This window comes from Arachis duranensis, chromosome 6 (assembly GCF_000817695.3).
Source record: "Arachis duranensis cultivar V14167 chromosome 6, aradu.V14167.gnm2.J7QH, whole genome shotgun sequence".
Taxonomy (NCBI): Eukaryota; Viridiplantae; Streptophyta; class Magnoliopsida; order Fabales; family Fabaceae; genus Arachis; species Arachis duranensis.
Genome location: NC_029777.3, coordinates 106,443,821 through 106,470,373, shown reverse-complemented (window position 1 = coordinate 106,470,373; position 26,553 = coordinate 106,443,821). Strand labels below are relative to the sequence as shown.

Sequence of the window (26,553 nt, the reverse complement as noted above, 5' to 3'; positions counted from 1 at the left end):
ATGCTCGCTTGATTCATAAATGACAAATGATGTGAGCTTGTCATGAGTTAATGTGCACTTAACACATGTTGTGTCATTAATTGAATTTATATTCATCATATGCAATGCATGTGCTTGCCTTTTTGGTATCATGATAAATAATGTAATGCATCATCAAGAAAAGTAAATACCAAGAAGAAATAATAGAAACAGAAACAATTGATGCAATGAGAGTCTTCAATCTAAAAATATTGCTTCTTCCTTTACATTGAAAGGCACATAAACTTAATACATAATAACTACATCACATGGAGCTCGAACATGGTCATGAAAAGTAACTACATGAACCATATCATAATTCTCATTTAACCTAATTGTTGATTGTTGATATTGTGTCAGTCCAACTATATGAGAACATATATCAATAATGGTTCAAAGAGTGATTCAACCCAAAAGGAAATCATAGTTGATATAGGTATAGGACCAAGAGAGGTAATAACTAACCAAAACTAATGTGGTACATACTGCATCAGTAATTCCAGATTTCAACATACATAAAAGATTCATTCAAGGGACATGCTGTGAATCTCAAAACACTGCCTATCCTTAATGAGTTATTCTTTACAAAACCTCTCCACCCTGTATTAAGATCCACTTCGATGAACATAGGTGTCATCTTCCAACGGAGTCCCATGTGGTATTGAAATCCACCATGCTGGAGTAAACAAACATGATAAAATCTAGATGGAAAGGCATGCATTGCAAAATTAGTAGGAAGATTCTATACAAACACAAAGCCAAATGTTAGCATAGCTATGCCAAATAATATAATCATCTAGAACTTGAGTGATTTTATATATTTAATCGGCATATAATATAATTACCAAGTAAGAGCACTGAATGTCGTGATTAGTTAACTCGCATACGAATGAATAATAAGGTGCATTGATGCTGAATTTGTCTGGAAAGTATAAGCCGAATGGTCCACCATTGTATCCAGGAAAATCGAAAGGACATCCACGACAATCCACTAACTGTCCAACTGGATAAGTTGCCATGAATTCATGAAATTTAACTGGCATGGTAGTAAGAACTCTGTTCAAATCAGCGGGTTTGTCAATGTGGTCATCGACATGGTTGTTATTTCCCATACTTGGTTGCTGCAAACTGACGTCCTCTTCAACAACAGGCGGGACAACATTCATATCAATATCTAAATGCTTTGAAATTAGCTTGTATTTTGGAATTTCTAAAGCAACATCATGAGATTCAGTATTGCTTGTCCTTTTAAAGAAAGTTTTTCCTTCAACAGGCACTGCATGCTTACCGTAACGGTACTTGTTGTTCGTGTTGGTCACTTTAGCAGAGTTCTTCTTCTTCTTCTTCTTGTTCACTTTGTATGATCCATAGTGGAATCGCTCAACCTCATCAAATAAAGGGTCAGCTTGAATAACTTGTTTGCCCTTATGTGAGGAATTATCATCTAAACGTCCCTTCATATAGTGGTACAGAATAGGGAGGCTTGCCATCTTATCATCCTTGACCTTAATAACATAAAAGATGTCGCCAAAAAGGTAGCGGAGCTTTATGGTCCCCCCTGTTTGAGGCCATAAAGTTGAACCAAGAAGTGTAACCCTTCCATAATATAGGCAGTGTTGTATCCCTTAGCTATCCTGAGGGTAATTTGGTTCCGATTGGTGTCTACAACTCGCATCTTGTCTTCCAAGAAATGGTTATATTTCCTATAGAATAGGCTAGGGATAGAATGCATTTTCTATGGAAAATGAAGATAGATAAAGATTGATTAATAAAAAATGGAAATGAATGGCACGATGTATAGTATAAGTGTCAGTATTCAAGTCTCAGGCAAGTTTTAAAAGATAATAGATGCATTCACTAAAGAAAAAAATAATTTAAATAATAATAAGCATTTCATACCGTAGAAGGATCAACTGTGAGGTAAAAGACACGACATTGTTCATCAATGTCAGAGGCTTTATGATCGTTGTTCATTGTATGTACTAAAAAGAAGTTTCTTCAGTAGTGAATCGAACCTAGAGAAGTAAATGAGGTACTTTCATACATGTGTTTTGGGAGAGTTAAAGTAGTATATGGAAGGAGCAGAAAACACTTTGCTTCATACTAAATAGCATCTCCATTAATGAATGGAAAGACCCCACCGTGATATAGAATACAACAGGAATAAGAAGAAAGGTGTATTAAGTGTAATATATATTTAGTTATCTTTAGCTATGTATGTATTTATTATACTATTTATAGGTGATTTACAGATGATGAGAGGTATTTCAAATTAGGCAATCTGAATAAGGGTTCTCTACTTATTTTATCTGCCAATTAAGTAATAAGTAATATGGCAATTTAGGCTATTTAAAAACTCATTATAGGGACCCGTAGCAAAAATATGGATACATAGTGTTAGATATTATCATTAGTATACTCTATTGATAACTTGTGACTACTCAAACTATGAAGTATGGCCAACTCTATAAAAGTAAAGTTGGAATTTGTGCCAGAATGACCATCCCTGAGGCCTTGGTAATGGCTCAATCCTAATTTAGCGGTTGAGTGTTCAAACTGCGTGTGTACATGATTTTCTAAAGGATTTATTATGTACATGAAGTGTGTTACTGTGGTTACGAAAATGATGTTAGAGCAGGCGAGTGGTGTAATCGAAGACAAATCGTGACAACTGGTTGACAACCTGCTAAGAAGTCTCAGGCGGCGGGTTCTGAATTATAATAAAAATAATGGATTATGATAAAGTGAAGGCTTGCATACTCTCATTGGTTTCATGGTTTGAGTAAATATATTGTACCAGAATAACTATGATGGGAATGAATAGAGCCTAAGGAAGCCACTTAATAAATCTTGTGTTACGATATGGTTCATAGACTAAAATGCCATTATTAGTTAAAATTTTTCCACATAATTATTTTAAGCTGATTATGTATATATGCACTATACTTTGCGTTCAAATTTTTTCAATGGGTTTGATCTCATATAGTAATCGTGATGACCCGAACGGTGTATGAAGAAAACTGTATTTTAATATAGATGAATCATGGGTTAACTACTCTGCATATGACTGGATTTTCCTTCTTGGCCTATTTGTTATTTACTTTTGGAATTATATATTGAAAAGTAACACTCCCTGTAAGGGCATCCGATAATTCCTTATGCAATTGTGACCACAACATTTATTTGAAAGAAGAATTTGAGCCATTGATCCAGTGTAATAATTCACTGTGATAATTATAAAGAGAATCAAACAAAGGATCGTCTTTGTATTTCTCATCCACGTGATAAGCATAACAATGGTAAGTTGCAATCTTCAAATATGCAAGCAGATATAAAATTTAGACCGTTTATAGAGTGAAACACTGTCGAGTCACTTTCATATTTGTTCCATAATAACTATGAATTGTCACAGATTGAGCCAGATTGGAACTTTTTGTAAACAAATTGGTTATTTATGCAGTGAAACATTCCTCCCGTAGATCAGCGACATTGAATTAGTTAGCGTTAAAGGAAAAACTAACATTTATGTTGGAACAATGAAGTAAATAAGCTTCAACATGACTTAGCTATTAAATGGAATTAAACACGTGTGAACAACCAAGAACATGAACTAAAAAAACTTGCATTCTAATGAAACAGATTACTGAAATCACAGCTTGGCTATAACATTGACTCTGGAATTAAATATAAATCACAAAATTAAAGCTAACTAAAACAGAGGACTACTCACTGGCTGAAACCCAAACTAATGTTACCATTTTTCATATCTTAAGGATCTTTACATGCATCGTCGTCTCTTCATTTGAAAAAACGGAAAACTGCAAAACAGTACCGAATTTAAACCCATTGTATTTAGCAAATAGCTTCCAACCACGCGTAAGATATAACCCAGCTTTCTTTTTTTTGCTCCATCTCAATCCCATGCGGTAGCAAGACCCATTGTCCAGAATCACCTTGACATGGTTGTGTCTGCTAGGAAATGCACTCTCAGCAAATCTAAGGGGAATGATCTTGTAATTGACGGCGACAAAAAATCGAAAAATTTAAACAACTTGTTAGGAATTTTTGGATGAGGTATAGTAATGCATCAAAGTAAAAAAGTTTAGGATGATTACCACGGAACTGTTGTCAACCTGGTTGGAAGTGAGAAGCTTAAGGCAACGATAGACATGAGGTCCTTGAATGTTTGAGTTGGGGCCACCAGTGGTTAATGGTGTAGCGTATTGGTTCGGTTCGACCTTTCCGGTGAGGTGAGTTTGTAGTTTAGTAATGGAAGAAACATGATTGGTGGTACCATTGCAATATGGGGATACCTGTTGGGAAACTTGGGTTGGATCCTGGCAAAATGGTTTGCATTTGTTAGGCATGGTATGTGACGTGCTGGCAGCAGAGTGGTTCGAGTCTTTCTTAAAAAAAGACTTAGACAGCAGAAAAGCACTGAGGAAACCATCCTGTCCCTGGAAGCCTGTGAGCTGAAGATCTTGCTTGTAGACAATTTTCAACTTGAAGGTGTTCCCAGTGGAGGCAGGGGAAGGTATTGTGGTAATGGGATTATGAAGAGTCTCTTGTACAAAGCTATTTTGCAAATTAACTTCCAGAACTGGCATATCTGCATAATTGGAATGAACCAAATCTGAAGGAGTCGAAACTGATGGCATTTGTTGGGCAGAAAGGTGATTGGCTGGTGGCTTATTTTTGTGCAAAAGATTAGAAGTTGGATATGAGAATTCTTTTTGCATCATGAAGCTATCCTTGACCTTCATAACAACAAATATGTCCTCTCCAACGTACAGTAACTTCAACCAGCCACCATGGCCGAGCCCATAACATCTTACCAAATTATGAAATCCATGGAGTATGTAGCCAGTAGAAAACCCTCTGCTCAATGATAGCTCAATTTGATTGTCATTCATGTCTATTACAATCATCCTATCTCGAAGAAGTTCCCTATACTTCCTATAAAATAGGGAGGGTAACTCATGTGTAACCTGAAAATAGAGATTAACATAATCATAAGTTTTTTTGTTTTTCAAAAACCGAAGAGAAAATATATATGAATCTTTTGGAAGCTATTTATGATTTAGGGATGAATAAATAAGACTTACAGCTTCGGGATCCACATGAAGATAAAATATACGATCGTCGTCAAAGTCCGCAGGAATGAGCCTACTCTCTTCCATGGTTGGTAATAGTAGAGGTAGGAATATGTATGGAACTGTTGTGATAGTTAGTTTATGACTATTCCACTGGCCCTTACAAAGTAACCAACAATGTCTGTCCAGGCTTAAAAAAATGCAGGTCTGGTGTTTGAATAGGATGGTTGTAAATATATATTAGCTTTCCAAAGAAGAAGACAGGTACATGAAGCCACTTTACATATTTTATCTTGGAATAGTGTAAATGGATGTAGATAAAGCACCGTTTATAGAAAGGAGAGATCATGCACAAAGGACAGTTGTGCTCTGATGGAGTAAGGTAAGTAATATTGAATAGGAATTCAATAGGGATATAAGGAAGTAATGATTTCAAATAAATCAAATAAATCAAACAAATCCTATAACATACATCGAAAAGAAGGTTATTCCCATAGTGAAATTCTGAGGTGTCATCTTCCAGATTTATTCTCAATTTTTGATAAGTGTGTTCATCATTAAAATTTCCATGCCTTCGGTCATCAATATCATGACTTTTATTACCATCATAACACTTGCATCAAACTATTTTCATTACACCACACTTTTTATGACTTAATCTGAGTTTTTTATCCTCCTTTTCCGTTTGCTTTATATGTACACATAACCTAAATTTTCTGATGAGTTTGGAAAACTCTAATTTAATTTTGATGATGAACAAACATTATTAAAATAATTAATTACAAAATTATTAATTTTATTTTCATTTAACATATGTTAATTAATAATTTTGTGATGCAGGTTTTTAATATGGGCCGAAAATAAAAGGAAAATTACAAGCCCAAGTATTTTATAAATACATTCAGCATTGATGCAATAATATTTTGTTTGTTATGGCTGAATCATTGTTCTTGTTATTGGGCCAGAATTCAAACATTATCATAAGTCCAATTCATCTTGCATGCTTGGTCCGAAATCATAAGGAAATGGGCACAATGCACTTCTTTAACTAAAACCCATTCCTTTAAACATGTTACAAGCTTCCAACGGATTCCATTTCTCACTTTGGGATGGATTTCAAATTTAATTTAAGCATTGGAAACATAAGTGAGAGAGAGAAATTGATTTGATGGCTTTAATAATTCTACACGCCTCTCAGTAAAGAGAAGTAGGAAACTTGAGTGCACTTTTATTCCTTCTCTGTGCTACATTAATTATTTGATCAAATCCATTGAATATCTTCTTTCTTCTCTCTCTAATCTTTCTTTCTTCTTCCTTCGGTCATGTCACAGCAACCATGGAAGCTACATTAAGCTACCAAAAAGAAAAAGAAGAAGCAGCATGCATCAAGACCATCAAGTTAATGATGGCAAGAAAAAGAAAACCAAAAGTATGTTGTGGCTGAGATAATCACCAAATGTAGTAAGATTTGGTGAGGTAATCTCGGATCCTTCATACTTAAAAAGAAAGAAGAAGATTCGGCTAGCAAGGAAGAGATTCTTGGAGGCATGACTTGTCTCTGATTCTGCTCAACCACCACAGGAAGTAGCTAGAGTGGTGAAGTGATGGAAGAGGCAGAGATTGGAGCAGATGAAGTGGAGAGGAAGCCAAGGATGGAGTGCTCGGATTGATGAAGAGTGATGACCAAGGAAGAACTAGAGGTACTTGCATGTTGGGTTTTGCATGAGTTTCCTCTTCTCTCTCTGTGGCCGAACCGATTTGTTTTGAAGGAAAAGAAGCTAAGCTCAGTTTTGTGTTTCAACTGTGAAGGCTTCACTTCTCTATAAAAGGGGTGAACAGTCATGGTTTGATTCAAGGAGAAAATTTGAGAGTGCCTTGCACAGAGTTCTCAGAGCTACCTGAGCTAACAGATTTCTCTTCTCCTTCAATGTATTCTGTTTTGTAATTTTTCTGTTTAATTTTGTCATGTCTTGAGTCTCATGGAAAAAGGCAAACAGTGAGGTTTGTATGAAAAAGCCATAGAGCGGAAAAAGGCAGAAAGTGCAAAATTAAAAGAAACAGCCATAGATGTCTTAGAGTTTCTTTGTTCATCTATGTTGTGTTTCATAATTCTGTGGGAATCCCCTTGTAAGTTGGGTTAGCACTTTACAATTTGTAATCTGGATGATTATAGTAAAATTCCATCATTGTTGTGATGGAGACTGGATATAGGCCGCACTGCACTTAGCAGCTGAACCAGGATATATCTGGGTGTAATCTTCTCTCTCTCCTACTTCACTTTTGTTTCTACTGTTCAGATGCAAAATAAAAAATGTCTCGTGCCAAGTGACGAGACAAAATGAAAATGTCTCGTGGCTTAAAACAGAAAAGTCTTCTCTAAGTCCAGCAAGTGTTAGCAAGCAAAAAAGGGGCTAAGATTCAACCCACGGCTAAGATTCAACCCCCTTCTCTTAGCCACTGAAACCATCATTTTCAAATTTCTAATTTTGAATTTAAAATCAAAATTATGATTCACTCCATTCTTTGTTTTCAGTTTTATCTCTTCCTCCTCTTCTTCTTCGGTTCTTCTCCTTCTTCACCTTCTTCACCTTTAGTTCCTCTTCCTTTTTTCTCCTCCATTCATTGATTCTGTTTTTGTATAATCTTCTTCTTCTTCCTAATTTAAGTTGGAGGTGGAGATTATAGAGTTCATGTAAGCACCAAGGCAAAATTACGACCGTGGATGAGGTTGTGACAGCTATGGTGGTGGATCATAATATGGCGGCGGTGTTGCAGTGGGTGCGGTGGAGTTTGTGGTGGTCATCGATGATGTGGTGATGGATACGGAAGAGGCAACGGCGGAAGAGAGCAAATCGATGGAAAGTACTGAGTCGCGCGGCCACAGAGAGCACATGCAGTGACACTCTGAAAGAGAGCACAACAGCGATTTGATATTTTTTATATTTTTCTTTATCTTTCTATCCAGGTTATTTCCCGTATTCATCTTCATTTTCAATACGTTCTTGATGTCTGTTCTTTTACATTTTTTTTCAAATTTTAATTCCAATTAAATCTGCATGTAATTTGAAATTAAAATTTGAATTTTAAATATGCACAATCTTATCAAGCATTCAATCCATCTCTCACATAATGAACTTTCGATTTTCTTCTTACCATAACCGTCTTTCTTTCTCTATCTTCTCTCATGTCTTTCTCTCCTAGATCTATATATCTCTCTGCATCATTTTTTTCTTTTATGTTTGTTCTCTCTGTCTTCTCTTTGTCAAGCGGAGAGTTCTTGATGGTATTATGGCACGGTATTTGTTGCAGGGAAGCAGAGGAAAAAAGTAGAGACACGATAGGGAGGAGCGAGAGATGCATACTGGCGTCGACAACAATGGGATGATTCCGATGGAGATAGACGGCACGGAAGAGAAGTCACAGTTGTAGCGCCGAAAGCGGCCAGCAACGGTCTTGGGGCGATAATTCTGTATGCTCTGCTTATGTAAGTAGTCGTCGTCTTCTTCAAATCAAAGTATATATAAGATTTCTAATTTTATCCCTATTCATACAGTCATACTTCTCTTTTTTTTTAATTTTTTTTTTATATAAAATGTGCCTTCTATGATGAAGTTAAGTGTGTTCCTTATTATTTGATCTGATGTATATGTTCTAATTTTGGTAAAATTTGAAATATTATTGTTGTTGTGCAGAGTCTTCTTTGTTTGGTGTGGAGTTGTTGATGCAGAAAATCCAGAACCTCATTGTTGTTGCTGGGATTCTATTTGCATTTCGCTAAAAGGTTTTAATCTCTTTCTCTTTTATATTCAATTTACATCCAATATACAAAACCAAATGAGTTTTCAAAGTAATGCAGCATGAACTATACATTTTTCCTTTAGTTTTTGATGTCCTGGCTTTTGTATTTTCAGAGTAATTTAGGAACTAAGACAAAAGAAGTTCTTGCTGTGTAGCTACTGTGGAAGGTTTGCATCCACTCTATTGTGTTTTTATTAGCTATTTTTTTTGTTTAATTACTTAAATTTGTTGTTTGCTTTTGCTTATTGTTATTCTTCTGCTTATTATTACCTTATCTCTTCTCCTTCCTCTCAAGCTTGGCTATGTTCTTTACTTTTCAAGGTGGTAGTTTCAATTTTTTATTTTTGAGTCTTTTTCCTTCTAAAACTGGGTTAATTTCTTTTCCCCCCACGAACCATTTGAAAAATGTGGAACAAATTATGGGATACCACTAAGATTTAAGCTGTTGCTTTCAAAGTACTTTCAGTTTTCAAGGTAGTTCGTAATTATGTACATTTTACCTGTTTAATTCTTTTTTGAATTGCCTTTACATTTGGTTTTCAGGGTTTAGGATTTTGTCCCAGAGTAATTGATGGGATCATCGGTATATTTGCTATTCAAGTGTGTTTAATTAACTGCTCTATTTAAAATTTTTGTTTTCTGCCTTTGAATTAGATTCTGCATTGATTTTTTGCTTTTCTCATTTACTGATGTCACTATTAAGGGTAGAAAATAGAAGAGGATAATAATGATCATGCTTAGTAAAATGTATAATAGTGATTATAATTATAATTACCGAGAGTGCCAATACCGAATTAGTACTTAGTACATGGCACTACTAGCCTCTATCAAGTATAAGAGCAATTTTGCTGGCGTTGATTTCATGTTTAATATGACTTTTAGAGGGTGCCAGGTTTTCCTTCCTCTTAGATAAAGGAACTAATTAGCTTTAGGGCAATTTGTACCCTATGAAACTTTGAAAGTTTTATACTTATGTTAACTTTACTACAAGATTCGTTCTTCTTTCTATGCTTAATATTGCGTGCATCTTATTTTGAATTAATATTGTTACCATAGAATATAAAATAGAGAGAAATCTATTAACAGAATACAACTTGAGCAGTCAATTTCCGTGATGTTCATTTGGACTCAGCGTTTAAACGTTTTAACCAGTATGTGTTATTACTGGGAGAATCCTTGGGCAGGTATATTATTCAACCATATTTCTTTCATGTTTCATAATATCTATAACGGACTAATTTGAGTATTCTTACAATATCAAGGCAATATTTGGAAAAGGAGATCCTCTCAACAACTTTTTCTTTTTTTTTTTTATGCTTTTGATGGGAAGGAAATTATAGAGAATATTCCCAATTTAAATACTCTGATAATTTATGACTGAAGCACCACAAACCTTAAGAGTGGAAAGTTAACACTGTCCAGAACCAGAAGAAATAGACCCTTTTAAGTGCACAATGTTCTGGTTATTGTTAGCTATTAATTTATATTTTTAGTTGCTAATTTATTTAGGCTAATTTCAATTTACTGTTAGAGTTTTCTTGCTGTAGTAGATACAAATGAAACGATTATTTGTTGTACGTGGGCATTAGGCAATCTATAAACATGTTTCTTTGAAGTAACGAAACCCGATGGTTAAAGCCTTTTCTTTAAGGAGAACCGTGGTTGGTAAACGTGATGTATATGTTTTTATATAAATCACAAACTCAAATTTCATTCTCACCTTCCCTCTCATATGGTACTCATGTCAATCTTTTATAATATTTTAGTATCTTGTGGCTTTTTTGAATGAAAGTTGCTATTTACATATCAGTTTGTGAAATTACTTTTCACTATATGCTCTGAATCCAATATCATCGATTTAGACTCTTTTTGTCGATGAAAAAAAAAAGAACTGATGATAGGAAGTTAATCTCATGAAGAACAGACTCTATTAGCTTCTATTGATATAGGATGAGAGCAGACAAATTGGATAGTGTTGCATTATGGACTGAATATTTCTCACTTTTTTTCTCATATGATTCAATTTAGTTTATATCATATTAAGTTTATCTTCTCAAATTTTGATTTAACCATTTTAATTGTGAGATGGTCTTGATAATGATGTTGTCTTGATATGTGAGAATTTCTGCTTATTGTTTTTGAAAAAAATAATTGATGAAAATTCATCTCATGTTCATCTTATAGCAATTTTGTTTGGTTGAATCTCATTGTTTATTTTTGTTCATTTTTTACTTGCTTTATTTTTTAGCATTTTAGTTTTTGGTATTAAAGCTTTCAAAAGTATATTTTCCTTTTTTTTTTCTTAAAAAGGGGAAAAATAAAAAAAGAACAATGGGTTTGGTACATAAGAGTTTTGAAACAAATGTAAAAATTGAAAAATAAGGGACATGATGAGATGATTTTGTATAGTTTTCATGATTTGGAAAAAATAAAAAAAGTTTATTATTATAATACAAATTGAGTTGTACCTTGACTTTAAATTTTTTAGTATTTGTGTTGATTTTTAAACTTTTTTTATGGGACTTTAATATTAAATTATTTTATTCACAATTTTACTATATAATTATACTATAATATATTTATTTCCTGTTAAATACTTAATTTACTAATTTTTAATATTAAATATTTTTCATTAAATTTATCATACCCGTGCATCGCACAACACACTTCACTAGTATATCAATAAAGGAGGTGCCACACATCAGTCCCTGATGCCAGTTGCCAAAAAAGTAAATTTGTGTAATTTTAGTGAACAATAAATTTTAGCTTTTATATTGAATTAGAAATTAAAAATTTGGAAATAAAAAAAATGTACATAAAGGTATATAAGAGCTCATATCCTGTACTTGGGCCTCCGTCTAGAGTGCTAGGTCATTTGTTGACATGCAGAAAATTTGTTTCATATACATGCTTTAGTTACTGTTACACTATTTGGTAATTTAAATAAACTATACAATTCTAAAGACAACCGCATACGGAATGTATATTATAAAATGATAAAAAAAAGTGACATCTTTTTTAATGCATATGAGAATGATAAAAAAATGCATGGGCACATCTTCCATACATTGAATCATTATCCAAATTATTTGTCATAAGTATTAGATTATATACTAATTTAGATTTAGAGAGTAGGATGCAATTATTAAACAAACACACTCGATTGGATTAAAGGAACCAAACATAAGAAGCAAGCGCATATCATACACATTGCTTTTGCCCCACATACATAATAAGCATTACATGCACACAATTACTCGCATGGTTTGATTGCATTAGACCATGCGTTATTGGATGACATAGCTAAAGAAAAAAAAAACAACGACCTCACTTCATTAAAGGACACAACACGAAACCATAATTATACGCAACATTGATACTGGGAAATATACTATGATACTTGAGCTTGATCATTAGTCCACCATATATTTTGATTGAGAATCTATCCAGACTAATCTTGGTAGACTTTATCAACGCTGGGAATGCCATCTTCGAGCTTCTACACTTCGATGATGATCCATTAGCAGAGTCTGGATAAAGATCAATGAGTTGCTTAGACCATCCACCACTAATAATGTTTCTCTTGGGGGTCAAGAAAGCATCGTTAGAGTTGTCCACCAAAGCCTCAACAGAAGGAGAACTCGCGCCCTGCATTTTTAACTATTTTTTAACTAAATATCACCCCTTAATGCTCAACTTAATGATTTTCACCATTTGATAGTTACCTTTGGCGTGTCGGTGGAAGCAGTTTGCAGGCTCAACAGTTCTGAGTGTTCCAATGCAAGGTTTGGCTGCACCAAGTCAGACGTATAAATAGGAATATCACAAAGGTTTAGCATAATCAAAGAAGTCATCAAATAAGTAACCTGGTATACATCATGCTTTCCTAAAAATTTTGTTATAAGAGATATCTCATCCGTCAGCTTCATCACAATGACCTTGCAAGGCTGGAAAGAATTTATATCTTCCATCTTGACGGAAACCTTGAAAAGGAATTTCTTACCCCTAAAGGAATTGAGGTCTATCGGGTATTCCTCATTTACTCCACCCTGATTTTGGTTTATAGGTTAACTAAAGAATTGTGTAACAATATTTGTAAAAAATATAAAAGGAATAGCATGTGTTTATATATACATTACTCTGTATGCATGTTTTAAACATTACCCTGGTTAGCTGTGCAAGCCGCAGGTCAGAGGCAGAGATTCCAAGAAATTTGGCCGCTCCCTTGTCATAAAGAAGGAATGCAGCTGTATCAGTATCATTAGCAACCTTCATATTAATGCTATACCTATAAAGGATAAGGCGTTACCAAAGATACATGGATAATGCATAAAGTTGTTGAATAAGAGCTTGAACAAAGGGTTGACTTGTATACCTAGGTGTGTGAGTGGTTGGATAGGTGGCACACTTGGCACAATAGTAGGAATCCTCAGCCTCCCTTAGTGAATGAAAGCAATGCTTACAACTTTTATACCACCAACCGTTCTTGGGGTCAATTGCAATTACAGTTTCAATTGTCAAAAAGCTAAGAATAAACAACAATCAAACTCATCGCATAATTGGATTCGCAAAATAAATACCATAGTAGTTTATCAGTGGAAATTTGTTACGTTATTGTGGCTATTTTTCTTTCCCAGGGAAGTTTTTCATCCCAAATTTTTGGCCTAAGACATAAACTTAAATTATGAAATTATAGAATGCATTTATATATTATTTTTAGAGTAGATAGAGTTATGACAAAATAATTAATTAATGAACTCTTTATTATTAAAGTTTGTGAATTAATATTTTATTTTAAATAAGTGAAGATCTCACAATTTTAGATAATGTTAAAATAAATTAAGTGTTAACAAATTGAAAGAGTAAATAGTAAACTATATTTTGAAGCAAAGAGATTACGTTGCTTAGTCAATAAAACCTAATCACGGACCTCAATAGATGCCTTGAGTTCAGAAATGGGTTTGTAAATGGAGTTGTTGATGAGATCATCCTCTATAGAGTATGCTGGATCTGCAGCAATTTGGGATAGTTGGTTTGCACATGGAACCGCAGCCATGATGACACTTAAATTTTTGACATTGTACATGAATTTCATTAATCTGTTCTAGTGTATGAGTCTCAAATTGATTCAAACGACACGGTTAGATGTATTACCTCTTGCGAAAATCCTTAACCTCTTGGAAGTCCGCATTGATGTAGAGAATTGAGTTATGATTGGTATTTGATATGCCCATTGCACCTGTGCCAATTAAGGTATTAAGGTATATAGAAATAACTACACAATGACAGAATCAGAACATGCTCTTTGTCTAATTTTCAAAGCAATTATATGAAGTGCAAATGTCCTACCCTAATAAGAGCAACTAAATTGCAAACCTTTAAAGAGGTTGAACTTAGCGAACTGTATAATGAGGATGTACTCTGATGTTGGCTGCTCTTCAATGTGCTTGACCAACTTAGTTGCAAAATCCTCCCAAAGTGTACACCTAATCTTGCCTTTTCCCCTGATTTAAAAGTATGAAGGGAAGATACGTAAAGCACACATGAACAAAACAAATCCCACATGAGATGCACTTGGCGAGTGGGTAATGATGTGAGTAACAATTTTACTAAGAAAATATATAACACATTGTATGTCATCAAGCTCGAGAACAATGTAGTTGCACTTCTTGCCACTCTTAGTAAATTTAATTATGTCACTCTTGCCAGTAAGTAGACCAATAACATCTGAAACAAAATAATATATAACGATTAATCACTAATTAATAAATATTAATGAATATATATTTCATCTTTGATTAAGCTAATTGGAAGGTTTGGATTGATTTTCGTCATACCCATAAGATGCGACTGAGCATTTGTGTGGTTCAGTATTAGATCATTAGGAACAAAACGAAACACATTCTCCGGAAATGATGGATCATGTACCATCTGAAGTTGAGTATCCCTCTTGAAGTATATCCTACATGCATGGTTAGTGGCCTTGTATTTCTAGTCATTCAAGGAAGTTGAGAAGTTACATATGATATAGATTTTTCCCTCTGATAACTCATCTTCAAAGAGCCTCCTCTGAGCATTCCTAATAGTGCACTGGATTCGATCGCCCTGGAAACAAAACTTGGTATTAAATTGGTATCAAACTCATACACGAAAAAAAATTATATGGCTAAAAAATTGATCAGTAAAGTTAGTTAAATCAAGTGCTAGCTCGTAGTTGTTATTTCACCACGTGATCCATGACCACCAACTCTAAAGTTGGCTTCACGTATTTTTGCTCAGCAGGAGACAATGACCATATTTTCACGACCCTCACTTTAATCCTCAATATTAAGTGCTCTGAAGATGCCTCAATATCCTTGAGGTTGTTGTACGTTGTTGTCATTTGTAACCAATATATGTGGACCTGTAAAGAGTTTTTACTTGAACTCTCACTGGAGCGATGCTGGAGTATTCATATGGGTGATGAATTTATAGCAACACGTAGCCCATAGTGGTGGTGGGAGGTGCCTGATGTTGTAGATGCTAGTGACATGGTGGTTGTTCATGTACACGCAAAGTAGCAACCTTTCAAAAAGTAACTACGTTGAGCACAATACATGAGGCCATGAATAGTACAATCTCCTCAGTTACATTTTCAGAACACCATTCTGTTGGCCCGAAACATATAGGACACATGACATGGTTCAGACTTGAGGAAATTATAAACAGTGTTATTAACTATTAATTTCAAAAATTATGACTATAAAATCAATAGTTGCACTAAGATATATACGTGATCGTCATTGCTATAAACAAATAAGCAAATACACCAAATACATAGCATGTATATTGTATATATTGTATATATAGTATATATAACTAATCTAGTGTAAATATAAATCTATATCTAATCTATATCTAATATCTAAATCTATATAATTTCCATAGTTGCAGTAAATTAACTCCTTTGTAATTATAGACATAATTATTAAAATCCAAATTATTATTATAACTGTATTTATTATTGTAATATTGTACATTATATATAATTGAGCTAATCTAATCTACATATATACAATATCAGTAATTACGTAAATTATTTCTGTTGTAATTATATATATAGTAATATAATATAATATAATATACGTTTAATTATTCTGTTGGTCTCTATAGTTTCTTATAATTGAGTTCTTACACTAATTTTTTTAATTGGGTCTCTACACTTTTTTTTCTTTTATTTCGGTATCTGCACCAATTTTTGTTTTAGTTGAATCCCTATAAAATTAAGATAATTACTACCAAGAGGGACCTAATTAAAAAAAAAATTTTGGTGTTAGAATTTAATTAAAAGAGAAAAAAGTATAACGACCTAATAAAAAATTCCGCAAAACTATAGAAACCAACATAAATAATTAAACCTATAATATCTAATATATAATATAATAATGAAAATCTTAATTATTATTATAATTGTATTATTATAGTAATATAGTAACAGTAACTACCAATAGAACCGCATCACTACTTCCATAATAATAATAATAATAATAATAATGACAAAAATAGTACAGAAAATATAGCAAAGCATTCACACCGTCACACCCTAATTTTGTCTAATATCAATTAATTAATTAATAATAATAATCAAATGATAATACAATAAGAACACAAAACACGCAATACTCATTGAATAATTTGTGAACGAAGTACTAAAAAACCAAGAAAAACTGAGTACCTGTGTAAAGGAGAAATATGGGCAAAGCATAAAATTGAAAGGGGTTAAACGCACATACGATGAGGACCAAAACGGCGGCGATGGTCATGATGGCTATTTGGGGTTTTGACTCCATTTCAAAGACAAAAAGAGAAAAGGGCTAGGAGAACATGGAACGAACGAATGTGATTGCTTTTTGGGTTTTTTTTTTATACAACCATAAAATGATGACGTTGCTTCCAAAGCGGGCCGGGTCAAGTTTTCGGTTATAATCTATTAATATAATTGATGTAGTTTTAATTATGAAGCGGAGATCAGCATTAACATTGTTCAAGTTTTAACTTACATTTCATGTTTTGGAACTATTTATATAATAAATAACTACATTAATTTTAGTTGCTGGTGGGGTGTTCAATAAAATTAAAATACTAATTATATTTTCTTAATAATAATTGGTATATTAAAGGTGTATTAATGTCTTATAGAAGATAATTTAACAGTTGTAATTGTTTAGATTGGCCCTTGTCTCAATTGGCTTCAAACATAAACCAATCATAAGTCGAGCCAGAAAAATTCTAAGTCATTTAAGTTATAAATAGATAGAAGTCGATACAGTTAATGACATTAATACCACATTACACATGGTTGAGACACTGCAATACCGCATGAGCCTGTAGAGGCATTGCTAAAATAAAAAACATTATCAATTAAACATCTTAGATACGTAATATAGAAATAAATATAGTAGTTTCATCATTAATAGGGACGCAGAAACGAACTACGCTTCCACATTTTAGGCCATGGTCGACTGAAAATTTTCTTCAACCCCTGGTAAGAAAGGCTTCTGATGACCTGAGGCTCCTCCATCGAAGCTTCATGATGATTGGTGGCTTGTGTAACTCTCTAACGCGAACGAAATCAGGCCTCGAAGGAAACGCAAGCGAAGAGAAAGCAGATGGAAGTAGCTGCCAAATGAAAGTAGCATAAAATGGTGGGCTATTAGATACTTAGATGCATGGAAATTGACTTCATTCAATATGAGCAAGGATAATATTTATGAATTGCAAAGGACATACCATAGAATAGTGTTTTGACTGGTACTCAGATATCACCCTGACAACCGAATAAAAGTCTTGCATGATTGGGGAACGCGGTGGCGAAAGGCCATTGATAGGATTCGGGGGTGAAGGGCTTGGACCATTTGAAAACCCTGCATTCTCAGTTGAAACAACCTCAGCACTAATGTTACAATTATCTCTGGTTTCTTCGGCCACTACAGAGGATATATTTTTTGTCTATGGGACATCTAGAAACGGAGACACCGGGAATGGAGGAAGTGAAATTATTGGTCTTATTGGATCCAGTTGGTCGTCTTGATCCTCGTTATTAACACTGGGTTCCAGCTGATTAAAGTAAGGTTCAAGACCATAATATGTGGAAGGGTCAATGCAGGTCAAGAGATTCAACACAGATTCTGGAAGATGTTGGAGTTAGTCAGTGGCATCATCTCACTTGGAGTTATCCATACCTGCATCAGGTTGTTGGTATCCTATATGTGAAACTTGGACAGGTTCAGAAGTTTCATGCGGCGGAGTTGCATTAATCTCATCGTCAGATAGTTCTATGATTCCTGGAATAGGTATTGATGGTTTGATGTACACACTTAGCTTCAACGGTGGGTAACATAGCTCTTTGGTCTGCATGTTGTTGTCCTTCACTTCAACAATGAGAAATTTGTCTTGGCTAACGTAACAGACACTCAACCAACCTCCATCTTTGAGGCCATAAATCACGCCAAGGTTATTGTAGCCGGTAACAATTATAGTAGTTCGATGGCACTTCTCAATGACCACGTCAACTTCATTGTCAGCAGAATCATAAAATGTCATCAAGTTTGGTAGTGCATCTTTAAATCTCCTATAGAATGTTGAAGGAATTTCACCTATCTCCTTCAAAAGAGAAGGTATCAAGTATTAAATGTATGATATAATATGACGCTACTCAAAATAAGCTTGATACAAAAAATAAAAATTTTGTTTATTCAGTGAGTTAGCTCCACACTAAGTCGGGGTTGATCTCTATATAAAAGTATCTTCCTTGATAGTAAGAGCTGAGGCTATCCATGTTGCCTGAAACTGAACTTATGGCATGGTCAACAAATGAAATTTGAATAACTGATTAGCTGTCACCATAATAAAAGAAGAGTTTAAAATCAAAAGAACATCGAATATTAATTAACTCAAAAGAATATAAGAGGAGTGTTAGGGGCCAGCAGAATTTGTGATGTTTAGTCATCAATTAGCCATCATCAATATTTTTAATGGTGTGAGATAAGATCTAATAGTGTAGGATTAATTATTTTTTTTGATGGTTAAGTGCTGACCAAATTTCAACAAAAGTGTTGGCTCCTTGAACTTTCTCTATAAGAAATGTTCGAAAAATAAGTTATATTATCATCAACGCTATCATTAATATTAATAGTTTTCTGAAAAAGAAAGACCGAAGAAGAAAACCTTATTGAAAGGCAATCAATCCAGAAACAAAGCCCTTTCGAGTGATATTTCAGAAATGATCTCTTATCTCTATTATGTTGTATATGTAGCTACTTATAGCTACTTGTGATATATGGTACGATGATATCATGATGAATCGTAGTGACGGTGATGCTACAATGAAAAGTTACATTGCCATGCTTTATATAAATGAATAGTAACTAATATTATTAATTAATAACTCTTTATCTTAAAGTACTCATAACTTGTTATTTTTATTATTTTTTTTCACATAACTCTCATTGCACACATTGACACAAATCGAACTTTTAATTATAAGCCTGGGAAGCCTAATTACATAACCAACTCTTGAGAAGCCTAATGTTATTATTATTATATTATTATTATTATGAGTATTATCATATCATATAATCATATAATCATATAATATATGTAATATATTTCCTATAATATTATATTAGTATCTAATCTAATTCTAATTCCTATTTATTATATGTATTATACAAAGTATACCTGATATTTAATAGAGGAAAAGATAAATATATAGAATTTATCATTTATCATCATATCATCATATATTAAAATATGATAAAGGCTCACCTAATATGATAAAGACTCACCGATTTTCGAAATTGAAATGATCACACAGAAAGTATAATGAGTATGTCAGAAAATTGTTTGTCTCCATGTATATGTGTGATAGCAAGTCAAACAATATGCACTGGTGTGTATACATGTAATGTAAAGCAAGCTGGAAAAAAGATGCAGCAGGGATGTTCTTGTAATAAGGCACACAGCAAAAGTTTGAATGAGCCTAGAAGTTGCCACGTGGAAAATTAAGGTACTGAATGAACCTTCTTTTAAAAGATTGTTATAGGAAAAGATTGTTATAGGATGAAGAGATGTATTTTAAATTTTAATTTAAAATTTTTATTATTTTATATTTTTATTTTTATGAAAGTCACCGATTTTACTGGTTCAACCTGTAATTTATCGGTTAAATTAATAAATCAATAAATCAGTAGTTTGATCAGGTCGATCATCACTTCAATTTTGACTAGGGATGTTCAAATTTAAACCGATCCAAATTAAACCGTTTATTCAATTCAATCCAAATCGAAAATCGATTAAAACCGCACTAATTTAGATTTGATTGGATTCTATCTTTTGCAAATCGCTGGATCGGATCAGATTTCGGATCTACTTCTCATAATCGATCCAATCCAATTCAAATCGCACAATGTGCTATAATTTTATTATTTTTATTATTATATTTAAAATTATACTTATAACATGTTCAATTTATTATACATTTTTATATTATTTATGTATTATTATTATTTAATAAATATTTTATATTCAAAATATTATTTATTTATTTATTTATTTATCTTAACTAACTTATAATTTTATTTCTATTATGTTATTGTTGGTTTTTTAAGATATTTTTGAGACTTATTATGTCATTGTTGATTATTTAAAATTTGATGTTGAGATTTGTTATATGTATTTAATTTTTTGAATTTACAAAATCGCAAATCCAATCCAATCCAAACCGCTTGAAATTGGATCGGATCGGATCGGATCGGATCGGATTTTTTTTTCAAAAAGCATCCAATTCAAACTGCACCGCAAGTAAAATTAGTGTTCGAATCGTATAAGTTTTTTACTAAAACCGATTCATACCGCACCGCAAACACCTCTAATTCTGACAATTATGGCTGAACTTATTCTTTTTTTTAATAACAAAATTGCTGGTTCAGACGGTTTTTATTGGATTTTTTTTAGGCAGTTTTAAACATAGGACCGGACTATTAGCGTAGTCAATTTCTGATTGGACCGATTGAACCCTGGTCCAGATTTTAGAACTATGGACGCTAATGATTCCACATTCTTTCTTTGGTAATTAGGGATTCGAGATTCTAATGGCCAGCAACATGATTTTTTTTTTTTCCGACAGGGGTGTAGGCCCAAAAGAAAGACCCGACCCAACCCCATCAGATTCCCCTTCCCCCAACCCGTTTCCCCCTTTCCCCCACTGGTCTTCTTCCTCCTCTAGCAACGCCAGAATCTCCTCTATTGCCGCTGCTCGTCTGAAGCACTTCTTGGCAACACCGTTTAGCGCCATGGCATCTCCTCCATTGCAGCTGTGCCCTGACTTATCTCTCACTTCACCGGTCAATTGCCGCGACCATCGAAGAACAGCAAGGTTCTCTCGGTGCCGTCGCCGCTGCTCAAGACTCTGAGACACCTTCGCCAGAAAACGACGACGCTGCCGCCCTTAGTCGCTATGGAGATCCTTCCATTCTTCTGCTACTTCATGGTGTCCATGACTACCTCAGTTTCTTACAAAGGTAGCTAGGAGACTGTGAATGAAGAAACTGCCAGCTTCCCTGTTGCCTCGATGAATGCTACTCCGATCTATTGCTTGATTGAATGTCGCTGCTGCCGAAGGTGCCAGATCAGCTTGAAGATAATTCACGCGCTACCAAGGATTGAAGAACTGTGTTGATGGTGGTTGGCTTGGGCCTCCTCTGCTCAGCTAACTTCCGAGATGGTGGTTGCTCCCCTTCCCGGTAGGAACAACCGCTGCATCATCTACAATAAGAACACCCTGGTGGTACCTTGTTGATTCTACTTCGGTCTGTCTCTGCCAGCTCCTCTAATTCCGGGCTCCGCATGCCTCACAAGCCTTGGGTTCACCTTGTATATTCCAACTCCAGTCCGGTTCCAACTCCGCTGCCAAGCACCGCTTGGCTACCAGATGGGCGAGGGTGATCCCTTCTCTAGGGATCCAAGTAAATCCACACTTCGGTATGTCTGCCGGCTGCCGCCAAGCTATGTATGTCCTGAAGAATTGGCTCCACCTCTCCAATCCTGGCTTTTTGATTTCAAAGTCTGTACCAAGTAAGGCTATCTGATTCAATGAGAATTCCTATTTGTGGATTTTTTACTAAAATCAGAGCACTTCTAATAGCATAAGCTTCTGCTGCCAGGTTTGAAGACGCAATAATTCTCTATGCCGCCCAAGTGAAGAGTTTCAGTTGCTCCTTCTGCCGAAATTTTCTGATATGCAGCATCCACGTTTGCTTTCATCCAAGCCTCCAGGTAACCTTCTTCGTTCTTCTGCCTATTTAAGAGCTTTCCTTTGATTGATTTGTTTCCTTTGTTTTTGTTGCCTCTGTGAATTCTGTCTCCAAGATTTTTGCCTTAATGATTGCTGCTTTGGGATTCACTTCTGATTTGTTAAAAATAGCTCTGTTTATCTCTTTCCAAATTTCCTAACACATGAATGCAATTCTGGCCATCATTATCTCCTTATCATTTGCTCCCTGTGCTTTTATGGTTTTGAATCTCTCCATTAGTCATGATCCTCAATTTGCAGTTGATTCCTTAACTAGTGTGCATTGGCTCTGTCCTCTGAACTATGCCGCTCTTGTCCATGGACATAATAAGAGAGCATGCTCAACTGTCTCATAATCGTTCCTACATAAAGCACAATTACGACTTTTAGTGATTTTCTTTTTAAACAAATTATAATTTACTGCGATTATATTATTGATGGCCCTCCAAATAAATATTTTGATTTTCTGTGGAACTTTGATATTCCAAATGTCTTTCCATAAGCCCTCTAAATCTGTACTGGCTGAAGGAATATCCCTATCCATATCTTCCAGTTCTTTTTTGGCCACATGATGATACCCAGTCTTGATTGTATAGTTACCATCCCATTTATATGGCCAGATGAGTTGTTCCTCTTATTTTTATTAAACTAACTGGAGTTTGCAGAATTTTATCTTTGATTTGTTCTGGAAACACCTCTTTAATCTTCCTTGTGTTCCATCCTCTTCCCTCAATAATCAAATCGCTAACTATCTGCACTCTAGGGTTTTTGATGGTGATAATTCTATTCATCCCAGCACCTATTTGTCCTCCCAAATCCTAATGTTATTTCCTTTTCCAATACTCCATCTCCCCTGTCTCTCACACTAGAATACTCTTCCCCACCCACGATGAGTCGCTACCCTTTTTAGCACCCCAGAGATCCCCTCCTTCAAAATATTTTGCTTTTAGTACTTTAACCCACAAAGCTTCGGGATTCTCGATCATTCTCAAGGCTTGCTTAGCTAATTTTAATTGAGCCACATTTTGACACTGCATATCTCTAAACCCCAAACCTCCACCATTTTTGCTCCTACTCATTTTATTCCAACTCATCCAATGTATCCCTTTTTCTTTATCAATTGATGCCCACCAAAATTTTACTATACTGGCACACATTCTGCGACAAAAGCCTTTTGGAAACATAACAACATTCATAGCATAAACCAGGATGGCTTGAATAACCGATTTGATCAAAACTTCTTTGCCTGCTTGACTTAATAGCTTTTCCTTCCAACCTTCCATCTTTGCCCGCACTTTTTCCTCAATCCAAGCTAAGGCCTTATTTTTTGACTGCCCCCATTGAGCTGGGAGCCCCAAATACTTTCCCGGGTCATCCCGCGAAGCCATTCCCAAAATTTCTTAGATATCTACTCTGGTCTGAATAGGGACATGCTGTCCAAAAGGTTATCCCCGACTTCTCTAGGTTAATCTTCTGTCCAGATGCCTCAGTATACTTGCTGCTGGACTTCTACAGAGGTGAGCTTTTAATTTTTTTTAGTTATATGTTGGTTTTTAGAACTTGATTGCTGTTTTAATGTAGGTTTAGAATAGATAAATGGATGTTAATTAGAATTTGTATATAAATTGTTGTTTTAATGTAAGTTTAGAATAGAAATTGGATGTTAATTGGAATCAGAATTTGTATAGAATACTTGATTGTTGCTGTTTTATTGTAGGTGTAATACTTGATTGTTACTCCTTCACTTCTGCTTCTCTCTGCCGGTCTCTGTTCTGTTCTGCTTCTCCTCTTTCCGCCTATCTGTGCAAGGTACTAAACTCCTGATGCTCCTGTCTCTCTTGCTTTTTAAGTTTTTCATTTTCTTTTGTTATCTAATATCCATGTTGATGTTATAAATGTTATTGTCGCTGCAACCCCCTTATTGTTTTGTTCAAATTTATTAGAATGATGAGTGATGTTCGACGTATATAATTGATGTAATTTATTAGTATACAATTGAATAAGAATTTGAAGCTTCTTTAATAGATAAATAAGATAGTAGTTGTGGTAAAGATTTGCTGATTGATATATTGCTTTATGCATACAAAGAAACAAACCTCTCTTTTTTTTAACCTGTCCTTGTAATTTTTCTAAAGAACCTAGAGTGAGGCTAAGAGTTGGGAATTACAAGGTTCATTTCTCTTTTAACATTCTATTTTTTATATATTTATTTATGTTTCTTAATTTGCACCAACAATTTGATATGGGTTAAAGAATTCAAACTCCAAATTTGTTCTTAATAGTTACTTTCCTGTTTATTGTGGAGGTTGGACTTCTTATTCTTTTTAATACTACTTTAATTTCACTTGTGCTCCTCTTTATTTTAGTACCAAATTGTCTAAAATATAGGTCTCTATCTTAACTTTGATTACTGTCTTATTTTTCTAGGTATATATGTATATACCATTATTCATATTGATCTTGTTTATTCAAATTTTGAGCCTATCTATATATTTATTTGTCTTTTTTTGCTGTGTTTGTCTATTTAGGTTGTTTACTTTATCCTTTTTATCTTGGTTATTTATTTTCTCAAAAAGAGTACTTACATAATAAGTCGTCAGTCATGTGTTATAATGTTTATAAGTATTTTTTGAGTTATGAAGAAAAAGCCATTCATGCTTAAGATCATGTGAGTTAGGTCTATTTTATTATTAGTATACGGATAAGAAAATGTCTCCTGGAATAAGAGTGGCGGTGGTGGTACGGGTTGTCATGATTCTCTGCTCTTTTCATATGATGCGAATGTTATTCATTTTAGAGAAGACGATGACCTCAATACTATGAATAGTTAATACGAAAAATAGTGTATTGTAACAGTGAAAAATACTTGAAGATGCATTTTCTCCATTTCTTTAATAAAAGAGTCATTCCAGATAGTTATGAATACAATTTAAGGAATTAGATGGAGGAGAAACATAAAAGAGAAATCAGAATCTTATTGGTTGATATATAATATATAGTAGCTTCACATGAAGGAAAAAATTTATAATGATATTCAATCTAATTTTGATAGTTTTGAATATCATACGTATCTTCTTTTAAACCGTCTAAATTGGATCGAATATCATTATGAATTTTTCATTTATGTGAAGTCACCATTTATTGTTTATCTGCCAATAAGATTCTGAAAAGACAAAGACGACGGACACTCGAGGAAGAAGCTGCGCGCCTGCGATTGGTGAGTCTGAGAGCAAACAGAGGTTGGAGACTTGGAGAACGCCAACAGGACGAAGAGAGAAGCCCGAGTGCGACGGACGGCGGCAATGGCTCACTCCTTGCGACAGCGGTGGTGGAGGCTAGGGATGCGGGCAGCTCATATTTGTTGATTTCTGATATCTCAAATCTGAAGGAAGGGGCTGGGGAGCGGGGACACAAGGCTGCCATCTTTCTTCCCAATTGACAGTTCCGGTTCGACCGGCCGGTTCCTAGCCAGTTCAACAATTGACATCTGGTTTTCAATAGAACGGTTTCAGGTGATGAACCAAACCATTGATGCCAACGGTTTATGATTGGACCAGTCTAACCGGGCGGTCCGGTTTAGTTTTCAGAACCATGGTGTTAGGAGAAGAAGAGAAGAGAAGGGAGAGAAAGACACAATAGCGTTGGATTTAGTTTCATTTCGTTTTCTTGTCCTGTGTTCTAGATCCACTTTCTCTTTTTCATCCAGATCTCTTTCTTTCTTTCTTTGCTCTTCTGTTATCGAACTCCGCCTATGTTACACTTGCGGTACATAGCCGGTCCCAAGCCCGGATAAAGGAGGAGGGTTGTGTTAGGTCTTCGGCAACCAACGTAAAAATATAGCCGAACCCCCCATGACATGAATCAAAGACATTATTGCGCTAAAGCTAGGTCGTTACCCGGAAGTAACGCGCCGTATGGCTCGAGTACGGTGTCAAAGCAAGAGCCGCTGCATCGGTGCCCGGATGTAGTGTTAAATGAGTAAGGGTTCTCGCGTTTTCGTGAACGGACGAGGGTAAATAAGCTAGTTCACAAAGGAAAAGGTAAAGGTCGAAGCGACAAAAGGTTGAGATTTGGGACATGGAACATAGGCACTCTAACAGGAAAGTCCATGGAGGTGGTGGATACCATGACAAGGAGGAAGATTAACATTATGTGCCTACAAGAAACGAAATGGGTTGGTGCAAAGGCTAGGGAGTTGGATTCTTCTGGTTTCAAACTTTGGTATACAGGAAAGGTGAAGAATAGGAATGAGGTTGGAATAATTGTGGATAAGCAGTGGAAGAAGGACGTAGTGGATGTCAAGAGGGTGGGAGA

General features: G+C 34.7%; 2 protein-coding genes and 1 long non-coding RNA gene across 9 annotated transcripts in view; 2 read left to right on the top strand and 1 right to left on the bottom strand.

The window, feature by feature from the left end:
- The first annotated feature begins 7,585 nt into the window (after positions 1 to 7,585).
- Positions 7,586 to 11,418, top strand: LOC107495441 (uncharacterized). The gene is made up of 5 exons (XR_008010706.1): positions 7,586 to 8,076; positions 8,421 to 8,595; positions 8,804 to 8,892; positions 9,023 to 9,076; positions 9,453 to 11,418. It is a non-coding gene; the product is annotated as an uncharacterized LOC107495441 (long non-coding RNA).
- Positions 11,419 to 12,051: 633 nt separating this feature from the next.
- LOC107495516 (uncharacterized) lies at positions 12,052 to 16,806 on the bottom strand. Of its 5 annotated transcripts, none has more exons than XM_052251393.1 (12): positions 16,624 to 16,806; positions 15,136 to 15,597; positions 14,747 to 15,014; positions 14,538 to 14,636; positions 14,286 to 14,413; positions 14,064 to 14,148; positions 13,840 to 13,972; positions 13,285 to 13,394; positions 13,074 to 13,197; positions 12,776 to 12,958; positions 12,635 to 12,700; positions 12,052 to 12,557 (listed from the first exon to the last, which is right to left on the bottom strand). In XM_052251393.1, coding segments are annotated over exons 4-12 (1,152 nt in total). In that variant the 5' UTR covers positions 14,540 to 14,636; positions 14,747 to 15,014; positions 15,136 to 15,597; positions 16,624 to 16,806; the 3' UTR covers positions 12,052 to 12,236. The 5 variants fall into 5 exon arrangements, with proteins under 5 accessions (XP_052107353.1, XP_052107351.1, XP_052107355.1 ...); XM_052251391.1 differs by having other exon boundaries at positions 15,136 to 15,556; XM_052251395.1 differs by lacking the exon at positions 12,776 to 12,958 and having other exon boundaries at positions 15,136 to 15,556.
- A 4,370-nt stretch (positions 16,807 to 21,176) lies between these two features.
- Positions 21,177 to 26,553, top strand: part of LOC127748359 (uncharacterized) — a 9,148-nt gene continuing 3,771 nt past the window's right edge. Inside the window, exons 1-4 of one of the 3 annotated variants that reach the window (XM_052262686.1) lie at positions 21,177 to 22,011; positions 22,112 to 22,223; positions 23,957 to 24,048; positions 25,400 to 26,479. In XM_052262686.1, coding sequence (XP_052118646.1) covers positions 22,187 to 22,223; positions 23,957 to 24,048; positions 25,400 to 25,678 — 408 coding nt within the window. In that variant the 5' untranslated portion in view covers positions 21,177 to 22,011; positions 22,112 to 22,186 and the 3' untranslated portion in view covers positions 25,679 to 26,479. Of the gene's footprint in view, positions 22,023 to 22,111; positions 22,224 to 23,956; positions 24,049 to 25,399; positions 26,480 to 26,553 lie in introns of those variants that run through there. The other 2 variants (XM_052262684.1, XR_008010373.1) reach the window with 2 other exon arrangements.